Source organism: Pelobates fuscus, chromosome 4, assembly GCF_036172605.1.
Source record: "Pelobates fuscus isolate aPelFus1 chromosome 4, aPelFus1.pri, whole genome shotgun sequence".
NCBI classification, from domain to species: Eukaryota; Metazoa; Chordata; class Amphibia; order Anura; family Pelobatidae; genus Pelobates; species Pelobates fuscus.
The window spans coordinates 355,117,807-355,130,668 of NC_086320.1; the positions used below are offsets into that span (position 1 = coordinate 355,117,807).

Below are 12,862 nucleotides of genomic sequence, written 5' to 3' on the forward strand. Positions count from 1 at the left end.
CTTCTAGAAAATTACATACATTTGGCAGAAATCTGTTCCATATGTTTTAGCATTGCAGCCACCTTCCTGCTTGTGGAGAGGTTATAACTCTGACATTGATATCGCAAAGCTGGTTACTGGCCATCTCTTAAAGGGCTTCAACAATTGTATTGCATTTAAAGAGAGAACTAGTAGTTGATAATTTCAGGCATATATATATATATATATATAAATACATACAGGCACTCTGAGTTCCATAATGCTTCAAAAGAAGTCGGCATGTTGAAATTGTATACCTAAATGTTTTTCTTTTAAGTAAGGTATGGAATTTGTTAAGCTTTTGTTAAACCACGTGTAAAATGGTTGCATGCACTATGGTGTCTTGTTGCCGATACATTAGAAATGTTCTACGTGGTGACTGGTTTGCTGTTATGTAACCCATAGCTCTCTTCTTGGTTGACAATCATCACGAGGTATACCTTTGGCAGGGGTGGTGGCCTGTGGAGAACGTTATCACTGGATCAGCTCGGATCCGATGGGATACAGATCGGAAAAGTGCATTGGAGACAGTGTTGCAGTATTGTAAAGGTAATGTGTTCCAGGTATACGTGGTTACATCTCATATTCCTGCTTGGGGAAGAAGTTGTTGCCAATTCTGATCTGTATTATACATTTATTGGCATTTTTTTTAGAAAATGTTAGCAACTTTAGCACTGACTTGTAAGAAAATGAAAGGGAGCCCCGAACTCCGAAGTAAAGGTTTGGGCACAAATGGAAGAAAGTCCAAGGCAGATTTTTTTTTGAATAACATTTGACCGCTTTACTCAAACTATCAAATCACAATAAATGTTTTGTTTTTGGCTGTTAATGGAACTCTATAGTGTCGGAATACAAATGTATTCCTAACACTATAGTTGTAAAATCACAATTTAAGTTTCTGTCCCCCTTGCCTGCATTTTAGAAAAGTGATTTTGCTCACCATTTATCCAAATTTGACTATCTCAGGCAATGAAATGCTTACCCATAGGAAAACATCGGGAGGCTATTGCGCATGTGCAGCAAAACTCTGTACCAATCAGCATCTCCTCAGAGATGCATTGGATCAGTGCATATATATATATATGGGGAGTGTTCAGCTCTGCGTGGAGTTGCTATATGTAGGTCCTGCACAATGTGCAGCACTCGCACAGGAAGCACCTCTAGTAGCCAACTTAGTGATTACATTACTGCCTAGAAACACATCTAGTGGCATTGATTACTTTAAAAAGGCAGTGAAAAAGTCTGCAGGGATTTTCTTTAGACATCTGAACATGTGCATTCTCACTTCTCTAACATACTTTTAAGGAGCTCTAAGCTGTCACTATTCCCATCTCCCAAACCCTCTAATAAAAGGATCGGTCATGTCTGGTCTCCTGTCATGAGAATAGAGATCTCAATGACCCTGCTACTTTGCATTTCTCCTCTGTTGAATCAATAAATCCATGTATACAGAGAATGACCTTGTGTCTTCCTTCACATTGGTCACTATGGAATTGAGTCTATATGTATTGTAGACTCCAGGCTCCTTGGTGCTCAAAGCCCATTCATAGCTACAGACCTTACAGCCCCTATGTCACCCTTGTGTCTAGTAAGAATGTAAGCTGAAATGTTAGATCCTACCAAATACTGCAGCTAAAAATACATTAATAATGTATCTCTTGTATGTGTAAGAAACCATCTTAAACCAATATATGAGCAAAGATCCTATTGTACACGCAACACTATAATTTGTGAACACACACCACACAAAAACTATTAAACGAGAGAAATCTTTGATTGACAGATGGAAGTTACACTGAATCAACAGTTTACATGGCTCACAGATAATGCCATGTGTGGAGATAAATCCAAAGTGATTGATTTGTTAATTAAAATTTAACTGAACTTTACAATCGGTGTGTTACTTTTTTATTAAATTATTTGTTATCCCTTTCATGCATTTCTGACTTTTGGAGTTGTTACCCAGATTCTGGCATTCTCATTCTTTGCTGCAAACATAATATACTGAAAAAAAAACAAATCTGGTTTTGTATGATCCATATAGTATTTAATTAATTTTCTTCCCTTCAAATGCTTTGAAATATAGTGTAGTACTTCATATATCTTTAAAAAAAAATTGTCCAGAGCAAACCAGAATATTGTGAGAGTCTGCATAGGTGAGAAGAAAGATTTTTAAAGTGTTGGATCTCCTACATTGTTTCTTATTAGATACCATCCTGTTAAAAACACACGCACACACAGCTCTAAAACAAAATGCTGTGTCTCCACATTTACTTTGTTGTTTTTAGCTGTTATGGTTCTGTTCGCTATTGTGGGCCTGAAATGCAGTAAGACTGTGTAATCAATCACCTGCGAGTTGTCAAAATGTATTGTTATGAATCTCATATGAGACAGTAGATCACTCTAAAAGAACGTGGAAAATAGAGTATTTGAGAATTGGAGTGTTGACATTCTTTAAGACTATATGAATTGTCATGTTATCGTGGGTAACAATTGTATGTTGTACTCCAATAGTTTTTCGGTGTGTATTTATAGGGAAGAATTCTAAAAAGCCTCCCAAGTCCTACCTGATACACGCTGGTCTTGAACCTCTTACTTTTACGAACATGTTTCCAAGCTGGGAGCACCGGGAAGATATTGCTCAGATCACTGAAAAGGTGAGTGCAAATTAGATTGTGAATCATCGCTATATTCCACCAAATGCTTCCAAACACAAGTAGAGTATTTATTTGCGAAATGGCAATAAGCATCAGTGGGTAGATCCTCCCTCTTGCTGAGATAGGATAGAACATATTTGCAAAAGCTTCACATTCTCATTCTTTATTCTGTCCTCTCGCTGAGTTTAGGTATGTCTGGGCTTTCTTCTGTCCTAGCAGTTTGCCGGGTTTCTAAGCCCGCTCGATGGTTCCGTGACTCTCTGACCTGGACTGCATCCAAGCGGGTAGGCAATAGATGGCTCATCTCCTGGTAGTCCATGAGTATCCTCGCACACCAGTCTCTCTGGTTGGAGAAGCTGCATTGACATTTGTTATCCTATCTCGGCAAGAAAATCTTCCAACATTGTGTTTGCTGCCATGCAATGGATAGTGGCCTTTAAAGCGTGAATGTGTACATATTTCATGTTCACTTTTGCATTTTTGGGCAGATATGATTATTCTCTCATTCTGTATTACACGGTTAACATTAGAAATCATTGCTAGGCACACTGTTATACCTACGTTGTTAGCCAAGTTATCGTTGTACCTAGCTCAAAGTTAAAAACCATGTTCAAATGTGCACATGTATCATGCAAATACAGGGATGTCCCTGTACTATGCTGAGATATGCAAAGAATTTGCTTTGGCTATGTCAGATTGTGAATATGTACTGCACAACAAAAATAAAGAATAAAAAAAAAAAAAACAACTATGTTTCCCTTTGCAACAAAATATTGCCATGTCTTTTTTATTAACTGTTTTACAAATTCCTGCTGTGGATGGTCTGTTATGTGCTTTACATTAAATGCATGTCCTCCATTTTGGGAGTAATTGCAGTCCAGTGATTTCTGTATTAAATCGGTTTTCTTGTTTTCACTAAACTGGGGCTTGCAAATATTTTTATTTTTTTTTTAAATCTCCCCCCTCTTCTCCCTCTTCTGCTGTGTCAGCTGTCACTTTAAAATTCCCCCGCTCTATCCTCATAGTATTTTACACTATATTTATAAATCGCCGACACATTCCGCAGCGCTGTCCATAGGTACAAATGCAACAGGAGTTGAAGCCCCTATTCATGTGGGGAAATATTCTATCAGTTTTTGCTAAATCCCATGGGTTTTGGTTTCTGTTTGTTTATATTGATATAGGAACCTCTTTATATCATGGTTTTTGTTATTTTCTTTAAATGTATTAATTCCAATGGGATATGTTATGCTAGAATCTGATTTGGATGAATTATCATCAACCGGGGCAATATAGGGCCTGTCTGGGAATTCTTAAAGCTTGTTGTATGTGTCAACTAAATATATTTGGAATAGATTTAGGTTTTGGAAAGAAGCTGTGCAGTTAATTCAGATTTCCATTTTTTTTCCCCATAAGGATGCTGAAGTTTCTAATCAGATATTCCTTGTAGAAGATGTTCTGGCAAAGCTTTGTAAAAGGATCTATCCCCTAGAACAGCTACTGGCTCGCCCTCTCCCAGAGGGAGTGGACCCCTTAAAGCTTGAAATGTATCTTTCGGACAAGGATTTTGAGGTAAGGTTTCTTATAAACTACATCCAGCCATCTCTCTGTAGCTTATGACAAACTGTCCTTTTGCTAGCAGCTCTTGACATGGTTAAAATTGAGTGATGCTAAACGATTTGCCAACACACGATTTGAGATAAATGCATGAAGCACAGAAAGTGAATTTACTGATAAATGCACGCAAAAAAATTAAATGGGGTTAATGGCAGTCTTCGAATCTTATGTCCAAAACACTGGTGAATTTTTACACGTCCGCACCAAAAAGATAGAAAATCTGATGAATGAACAGATGAATGAAAAAGTTAATTTTAGATCTCTATATAGCGGAAATGTATGAGTGACAAGGCAGGTTTTATGTAAGAAAGTTACCCCACAATTTACTTTAAACTGTAAACCATCCGAATGGACAAACATTCTAATTATGTTGGGGGGGAGCGTAATTTCCTGTTTAGTTTAACTTTTAAATTAAATATTTTTATTGCGAAGGAAACAGAGCTTATCTTGTGGTGTCACGAGGATTGTCTGCGTGAGGATCTTTTATGATAAAATAGGACAAGTCTACCAGGCTTTGGCGTTGGTTTCTAAAAGTTCATTTTAATTAGTGGAATCTTAATTCTACTGTATCCTCAGTTATACTCCTCATGCAGTCATTATAATGCTATAGAGTTAACAGCATTGAATGTGGTGAAATACGGTCTGTTTTAGTAGGAGTAGTTTACTGATATATTTTGTCGTTTTTGTTTTTTTGTAATCAGATTGCGTTAGAAATGTCGAGAGACGAATACAGCACACTGCCATCCTGGAAACAGGTCAATGTTAAAAAAGCAAAAGGACTTTTCTGAAGATAATCTTGCACGGTTTCGCTGGGACCCGTCCAGGTCCAGCGTTCTCTCTTAATGCTGATTTGACCTCAACCACTCACCACTGTTGGATTTGCACTTTGCTGTCTCCTCAAACCTCTACGTTTCACGTTAAGTTTTTGTATTCATGAATATGGCTGTAAAACGCTCCACATCTTCCTTTGTCGCAGTTTTGGCTGGAAAACAGAAATCTCATTGTGCTGCCTGTTGAATCGTGTCCTTTTTGTAAATGTACCTGGGAACCTTTCAAAGGCAATCTCTTTTCAGAGGGGGTGAATGCTACATTAGTGATATGTGCCCTGCTGTCACCCAAAGGGTTAAATTATCTACTGTGCACTTAAGCGAAATACAAATCTATTCCTTTGCTGCAATGATAACTATATTGAAGCAGTTCCCTTCTTTTGTAAATGTATCTTGTTTGTTCGATCCTATAGAATTTATTTATATAAACTTTGTATTTAACTATGCAATATACTCACTGTTTAAAATTTGTGTTATTACACAAACCAAGTTATGTATCAATGCCTACTTTGAACTAATATTGGAAAAACCCAATAGTTAACATCATAGCTATTTGAATCTTTTGCTACACCTGGCATAAACCGTGTTTTTTTTTTTTTTTTAATCCCAAATCAAGGGCTTCAAAGAACTGATCAATGTATTGACTTGTTAATCTCTGCTTTGCCCTCTAGTGGTGGCAGAGTAAAGTTCTGATATCCAAATGTTTATTGCTATGTTGTCTCATGGTGTGTAGCCACATTATTTTTCCCTCTCCCATGTGTGATCTAGCCCATGAGGTTGCCATGCATACAAGCACCGCAAGCATTATTTCACAGTGTTTGTGCTTAAACGCCAGACTGAATGGGTTAGTTTAACAGTGTATAGTGCCTTGTTTTTTTTTGTTTTGTTTTTTTTGTGTACAGTTTATATACAGGAAAGATTAGTCTGCATTTTGAAGGCAGGTAAAATGCATCTAATAATTTGTACTTTATAATAGAATACATCTCAGTTTCTCATACCTGATGTAAACTTTAAAACATGTATTTTGTGATATAAGAACCTGAATTAAAATGTTACATAATGAAAACTTTACAAAAGAGTGTTTGTGTTTCTTCGGAGTGCTTCTGTGGTTTCCCGCACTCCCCGCACCTAGATTACCTTCAGATTGTGGCTCTGTATATTGCCACGGTTCCCACCACTGCCTCTGCATCATGTACATGCTGACTCTGACTACTGGACTATGTAATTTGTGGTATGTAATAATGTGGTATACAAACTGCAGATTTAGGAACAGCCATTACTGATGGGGCTGTAAGGTAAATTGGTGTACGTACACTACTGAGATGGTAAGACTCTAAGGGTGACGTTCATCATTGGAAAACACATTATTGGGTAAAGTCAAATGATTAAAGAAAAAACACACTTATGGCCTCATTATGCCAGTCAGTTTATCTGAGCGGATAACCCTAAATATACTTTATTGGAAATCAAAAAGATAACTATAAAAGAAATTCTAACGCAGGGAAAAAGCTAACTGTGCCAGGATTTTATTAACAATTAATATAAAAGAAAGAATTGCTTTTATAGTTTTTAGACCTTTTGTTTTGAGTATTTATGGGTAAAGTATTCCGACATTCAGTTAGTTTCCATGGCGATGGCTATTTAATCGGCTTTGACTCAGAACTACCGGTTTTGTGTTGAATATTAAAAGGTACCTTTAGGACCATAATAATCAGTTATAGTCATGTTGTCCAACTTGTAAGATATGTCTGATGTTTAAATATACAAATACATACATGGCTTAAAATTCCCACTAGCCCTTGGAGAGTGAATATCTAGCATTGGCAAATAGAAATTTACCCTGTTTAGCGTGATACGGACCCTCCAGGATCGCATCACAGAATCTTGGTAAAAATATTATCTCCCAGATGATTATAGGCACCCAGACCAATTGAATTCAATGAAGTGGTCTGGGTGGCACTGACTGTCTGCAGTAGCAGAACTAATAAACAAAGGACCCTGGTGCATTCATTTTTTTGCCCCACTGCTATTCCAGACAATACAAAATCTCTAATTCCCCAAAAATGTGACTGTTTAGCAGTGGCAAGTGGGAACAAGGAAAAACATCCCCTGTCAGTTACCTTCTCCTTCTCCAGTTTGACTGCCACATTTATCTGACCATTAACCCTCTCCCTGCCCAAATTAGAGCAACTTGCACATTTGTCTGTCAACTAACCAATGGCCATGAGAGGGTATGCCCACCTGCTACGTCTGCCTTGACGTGGCAGGTGGGCATACCCTCTCATAGCCATTGGAGGTAACTAAAAACCTCCATTTGTTTAAAAATACGTAGGGATGTGGAAAGAGCGCAGGTAACTTTTGGTTTTTACTATATATATTTTGGCTGATGTGTACTATGGTCGTTGATGCCGCCCCAGAGTAATGGGAGTTTGAGCGCAGGACTTGTTTCTTTGTATTTGATTTCAAATGCTACCAAGGTAGGAATCAGGCCTTGCCACCCTTCCCAGCCAGGCATCCTCCGTTATCCACAAGGAAGGCGGCGTGCATTTTGGTGTGAGAAAGGGCGAGAATAAATGGAGACCGCAACTCACTCAGAATCCATTGCTTCCTACTGCTCATGGGATCTTGCTTGTTGGAAAGAAACCTGGGTGTGCTCTCACTTCAGCTCACCTCTGCAGGGACCTTCAATGAAAGGGTAACTGAAATTAAAGCACATACTGCATCGTTGGGTATTCAATGTGATCCAGCCATTGATGGGTACCTCTAGAATGTAAGCTCATTGAGCAGGGCCCTCCACTTCTCTGTTCCTGTACGTACAGTTGCCTGGTTACAATTACAGGTCTGTTAGTCCACCCATTGTACAGCGCTACGGAATTTGATGACGCTATATAAATAATAGTAATGGGTGTGCAGCAAAGTTCTATTTCCCAGCATGCCCTTCTGATTGACACCTGGGTAGCACCACCCTCTTCCCCTTCGTATCCTTATTGATCATTATATTATTTTTACATTTGGAAACTGCTTGAGTAAAAATTAAAATACGCTGATATCCTGCCAACTCAATTACCAGTATAGATTCGGGGCTGTAGAGTCCCACATCTGAGGCTACAGCCTCCCAAGCTGCCCTCCCCCTGCAACCCCATGCCTTGCAGCAATGTCAATTAGAAGGCGCTTAGATCTAAAAGTATCCAACCGTGGAACATTCTGAGACGAGAGTTTTGGTATCTGAGATCATCAGAGTGTCTATATGGAGTGTATCTGTCCGCTCATCCCACCACCTTTCATATATCAGGAGAAGTCTTGTCCATCTGGTTTACATTTCCAAAGGTGTGGCTTACAATATTTATAATTTTAGACACATGTTCTTTTAATATCGGCATATTGGCTTCCTACTGGGAATCCCCAAATATCTTGCCATCCTGACACTTCTGGGAAGTAATTAAAAAGTTCTTTCCATCTTTCGATGTAAAATCTTTTTCCTGGTAGTAAAGTCTGTAAGAATGTCATACAGTACAGTTGAGGAATGAGAATTGTTTGTAGCGATCCTTTACTACAAGCACATGCAATTTTACATAAAACAGTCTGTTAGATCTTCTCGTTAATGTAAGGAAGGTTTTGTGAAGATTCTAGTTGCTATATTACCTTTGGGAATGTGTTGGGTTTGTAACGTGAAGTGGAAATGTCAGTTGCAGCAATAGACGCTAACAGATGAATGAATAATGTAACTTTGACATAACGGGTTATTCTCTAAACGGTGAATTAAAAAAAGTCTATTTGTCAAAATAGGTCAACTCCTCTATATTAAAGGCTTTGATCTGTTAGCCTAAATTATGCCAGTCAGACTTCAATTGACCATTCACAGAATAAAACCTAATTTTGTTTCTAAGACTATTGTATTAAAGGAGCACTATAGGGTCAGGAACTTGTATTCCTGACCCTATAGTGTTAAAACCACCATCTAACACCCGCTTTCCCCTAAATATAGTAAAATATTACCTTTTATTCCAGTCTGCTTCTGCTGGCTCTGCCCCTGATCTGCCTCCTTTGCTGACATCATCAGAAGTGTTGATCTGAGCCAATCACACTGCTTTCACATAGGAATTTACTAAACTGAGAATTGTTGGGAATTCAAAATAGCCAAAATAAAAAGTTACAGTTCGGCTACTTTGGTCTTGAATTTGCATTCCCAAGAATTCATGCTTTAGTGAATAACCTTGATTGACACACTTGCCTACCCATAGTCATATAGAATAAAGGTAAACTTTCCTCTGTAGTTGCTGAAGTCCCTGGTGTCTTTCGATGGGAAGTCACACACACAGACTTGTTCCTAATTGTACTCACTGATTAATATATCACTTTGCACCCGGTGCCTATATCCGCAATGGGCGGAGCTAAATAAAGTGGCATTGTCATGCTTCCTTTTTGATCTTTTTCTCCTAAATTAAGGACTTCTTAGTCTTATGTATTTTTTTTTCCCTCTATGCTTGACAAAACTTGACAAAGGATGGAGCTTGTAACGACCGCTGGCATTTCGTATACCTTTTTGTATGCTCCCGAACTTGGCAGGCCGGAGCGCTGATTCGTACGTTCCCAAGAATCAAAGTGCAGCATGAAAGTAAATCCAGCGGTTCATCAGTCACATACCCAAACATCAGTTGAGACTAGATGAAGGGCACAACAGGAATAATGACTCTGCCTAAAACACAAAATATCAAAAATACATAAAACCTATAGGAACCCCCATAAATATTGTATCCCGGGATAGCTTGGATCTGAGCACTCAAGTTGTCCAAATAGCGCTCAGATACCACAAACACAGCCAAATCGCCACCGGGGTAAAGTTTTGAACGACCGCTCATGAGGCGCCTGCCCAAAACAGTTCCATAGTTTAAGGGGTAGCAGTTGGTAAATTTCGGGCGTTCCAAACCGAACAAAACCACAAACAGTTCCCCTGGCTCATAGGTAGCGTTTGTTCACCTTGTTCATGTGAACGAACCTACCGAACAGCGCTCTCCTGGCTTGTCTGGGAAAAGTTGTTGACCGGTGTTTTGCGGGGTTCGAGTGTCTGACTTGGCATTCCAGACACTCGATGACCAAGTCCCGCTGCCTCCTTTCATGCAACAAGATGGCCGCTGTTTTCTCCAGCACATGGCGTTCGATTAGACGAACAGTGGCCACACAGGGAGAGCATTTAATCCCGTGGTTTTCTTTGAACTTAAAGGGAAACTCCAGTGCCAGGAAAACAATGTTTTCCTGGCACTGCAGATCCCCTCTCCCTCCCACCCCCCAATCCCCGGTTGCTGAAGAGGTGAAAACCCCTTCAGTGACTTACCAGAGGCAGCGACGATGTCCCACGTTGCTGCTTCTTCCTCCGTGCTGCTCCTCCCTGTGATTGAGTCGGCCAGTGGGCGAGACTGATCCCACCCACCGGCCGGGGAGACCTAATGCGCATGTGCGGCAATGCCGCACATGCGCATTAGCGCTCCCCAAAGGAAAGCATTGAAAATGCTTTTCAATTCTTTCCTATGGGGAAATGAGCGACGCTGGAGGTCCTCATACAGCGTGAGGACGTCCAGCGACGCTCTAGCACAGGATTTCTGTGCTATAATCCAGGAAGTGCCCTCTAGTGGCTGTCTATTAGACAGCCACTAGAGGTGGAGTTAACCCTGCAAGGTAATTATTGCAGTTTATAAAAAAAACTGCAATAATTACACTTGCAGGGTTAAGAGTAGTTGGCACCCAGACCACTCCAATGGGCAGAAGTGGTCTGGGTGCCTGCAGTGTCCCTTTACTGAGCCAGAGGGGTGGTCGGTGTTCGGTAGATTTATCTACCTAACGCAGAAATAAACTTTTGGGAAAGTATGTCGTTTTGTCACAGAGGTTAAAGAGACACTATAGGTAATCAAACCACTTCATCTCAATTAAGTGGGCTAGGTGTCCCCTGTCCCCCCATTTAAACACTGCAGGTGAAAATATTGTTTTTCTACAGATCAGCAATGTTTTTATTGCAGTGTTTAAGGACACATGACATGTCATGATTCCCTTTTATTCCAGAAGTTTGGTCCTTAAGGGGTTAAATAAGTACAATACCTTTTTTAACTATCTGCAGGTGGGGACAAGGAACCTAAACGGCCAATAGGGCATGATCTGTATTCCTAACACTATAGTGTTCCTTTAGGCTGTCAAGTCCTTTTTTTATATTTATTTTTTCACACAATCCACCTGCCATCACATCACTTGTCTCCATTCTTGTGTTGCTCCCTAGTCCTTAGTGAGAGGATATGCAAAAGATCCGAAACATTGGACAGAAAGGCAGAGGAATTCTGTGACATCACAACCATGCTAGTGGAGATAGGAAGAAGATCTGGTGCCAAAAATTGAAAGTATTTTCCAGATATAAAATGGGGAACCAGTGACAAAAACATTGGGGGGACAATTGAAAAAATAAAAATAAAGCCTGATTCTCTCAGCTGACCTGCACTGCACGACGTAGGTCTTTGGTTAGGAGTTATCAGCTGAACTATTCAGGAGAGCGTACGGAAGCTCCTAAGCAAGAGCTCCAGGTAGTGGAGGTGGGGAGTGAGGTCTGGACAACCCCAGGTAGGTAGTCAAATTGTTACCATTAAACGACTTACAATAACCGCAACCGCTATAGTACTTTGTAGTGGTCATGGTGCTTGGAGCTTTCCTTAATATACTCATGGAGGTCCATAAAACCACTGCTCCAGCCCTATGGGGCCGTTAATCCGGCCTGATTGTACAGATGATTTAAACACTGGTGGGTTAAAAGGTATAATGGTGAGAGGTGGTGGATTAGTACAGACTGGTGAAAGGGACAATGATACATTGCAAATATCAATTTCATTTTTATGGTTTCCTTAAAGGAACAAACTCCAGAAATATGTGAACCATCATTCACAGCAATGTTTTTTTTTTGTTGCTATTTTTGATTATACTTCCATGGTAATGTGTCGACTCTGAGTCCTGTTAATTCCTGTGTGATAAATCGCTGGGCAGTAAAAATATGTTTTCCTGCTTAATTTACTGTGGCATTCTCATTCTGGCCAGCAGGTGGCGTCTAAACTCATCTTATTCAGTAAAACTTCCACTAGCATTGAAAGCACTTGCTACTATAGTTGTACATTTGTCATGATATAATTCTAATAAACGCGCAGTCTTACAAAACTGCCCTAAATGATAAATGAATATTTGCAGCCTTCTTAAAACAGATCACAAGGAGGCAGTAAAGAGTTAGTCAGCCTCCATACGTGCATCACTCACACAAATATACATGGGAACCCCTCCATTCTCTACATATACACTACGTTGTAAAGGGGAATAAAGCCGGTCAATGTTTTATAGGCAGATAATATATTAACGGTCTGTGGGCTGTAGTAGTGATGGTGCTTAGACCCAATTGGTGCGAGTATGGAATTTTTGTTGCCCTTATTCCAAATAATGTCTTTTGTTAAAGAAATACAGACTGTCAGTATATGTCTATATTAACGGGACACTCTAACAGGGTTATTCACCAAAGTGAGAATTCAAAGTGAATTTCAAATGTAAGGCCATAATAGCCGATCAGGGCGAATTCTCTAAGCCAGCTACAATTTCAGTTCAGCTACTATGGCCTTAATATTTAAATTCTCTTTGCATTCACACTTTAGTTAATAACCCTGTTAGACCCTCTACCACTATAGATGATGTCCCTGCTGTGTGACAAATGTAAACACTGCTGTTTGT

At 39.6% G+C, this 12,862-nt stretch overlaps 1 protein-coding gene across 1 annotated transcript in view; it reads left to right on the plus strand.

Moving 5' to 3' along the window:
• SVIL (supervillin) overlaps window positions 1-6,195 on the plus strand; it is a 107,254-nt gene extending 101,059 nt beyond the window's left edge. Inside the window, exons 38-41 of the mRNA XM_063452600.1 lie at window positions 424-567; window positions 2,554-2,675; window positions 4,092-4,247; window positions 4,994-6,195. Coding sequence (XP_063308670.1) covers window positions 424-567; window positions 2,554-2,675; window positions 4,092-4,247; window positions 4,994-5,080 — 509 coding nt within the window. The 3' untranslated portion in view covers window positions 5,081-6,195. The remainder of the gene's footprint in view (window positions 1-423; window positions 568-2,553; window positions 2,676-4,091; window positions 4,248-4,993) is intronic.
• The last annotated feature ends 6,667 nt before the right edge of the window (window positions 6,196-12,862 follow it).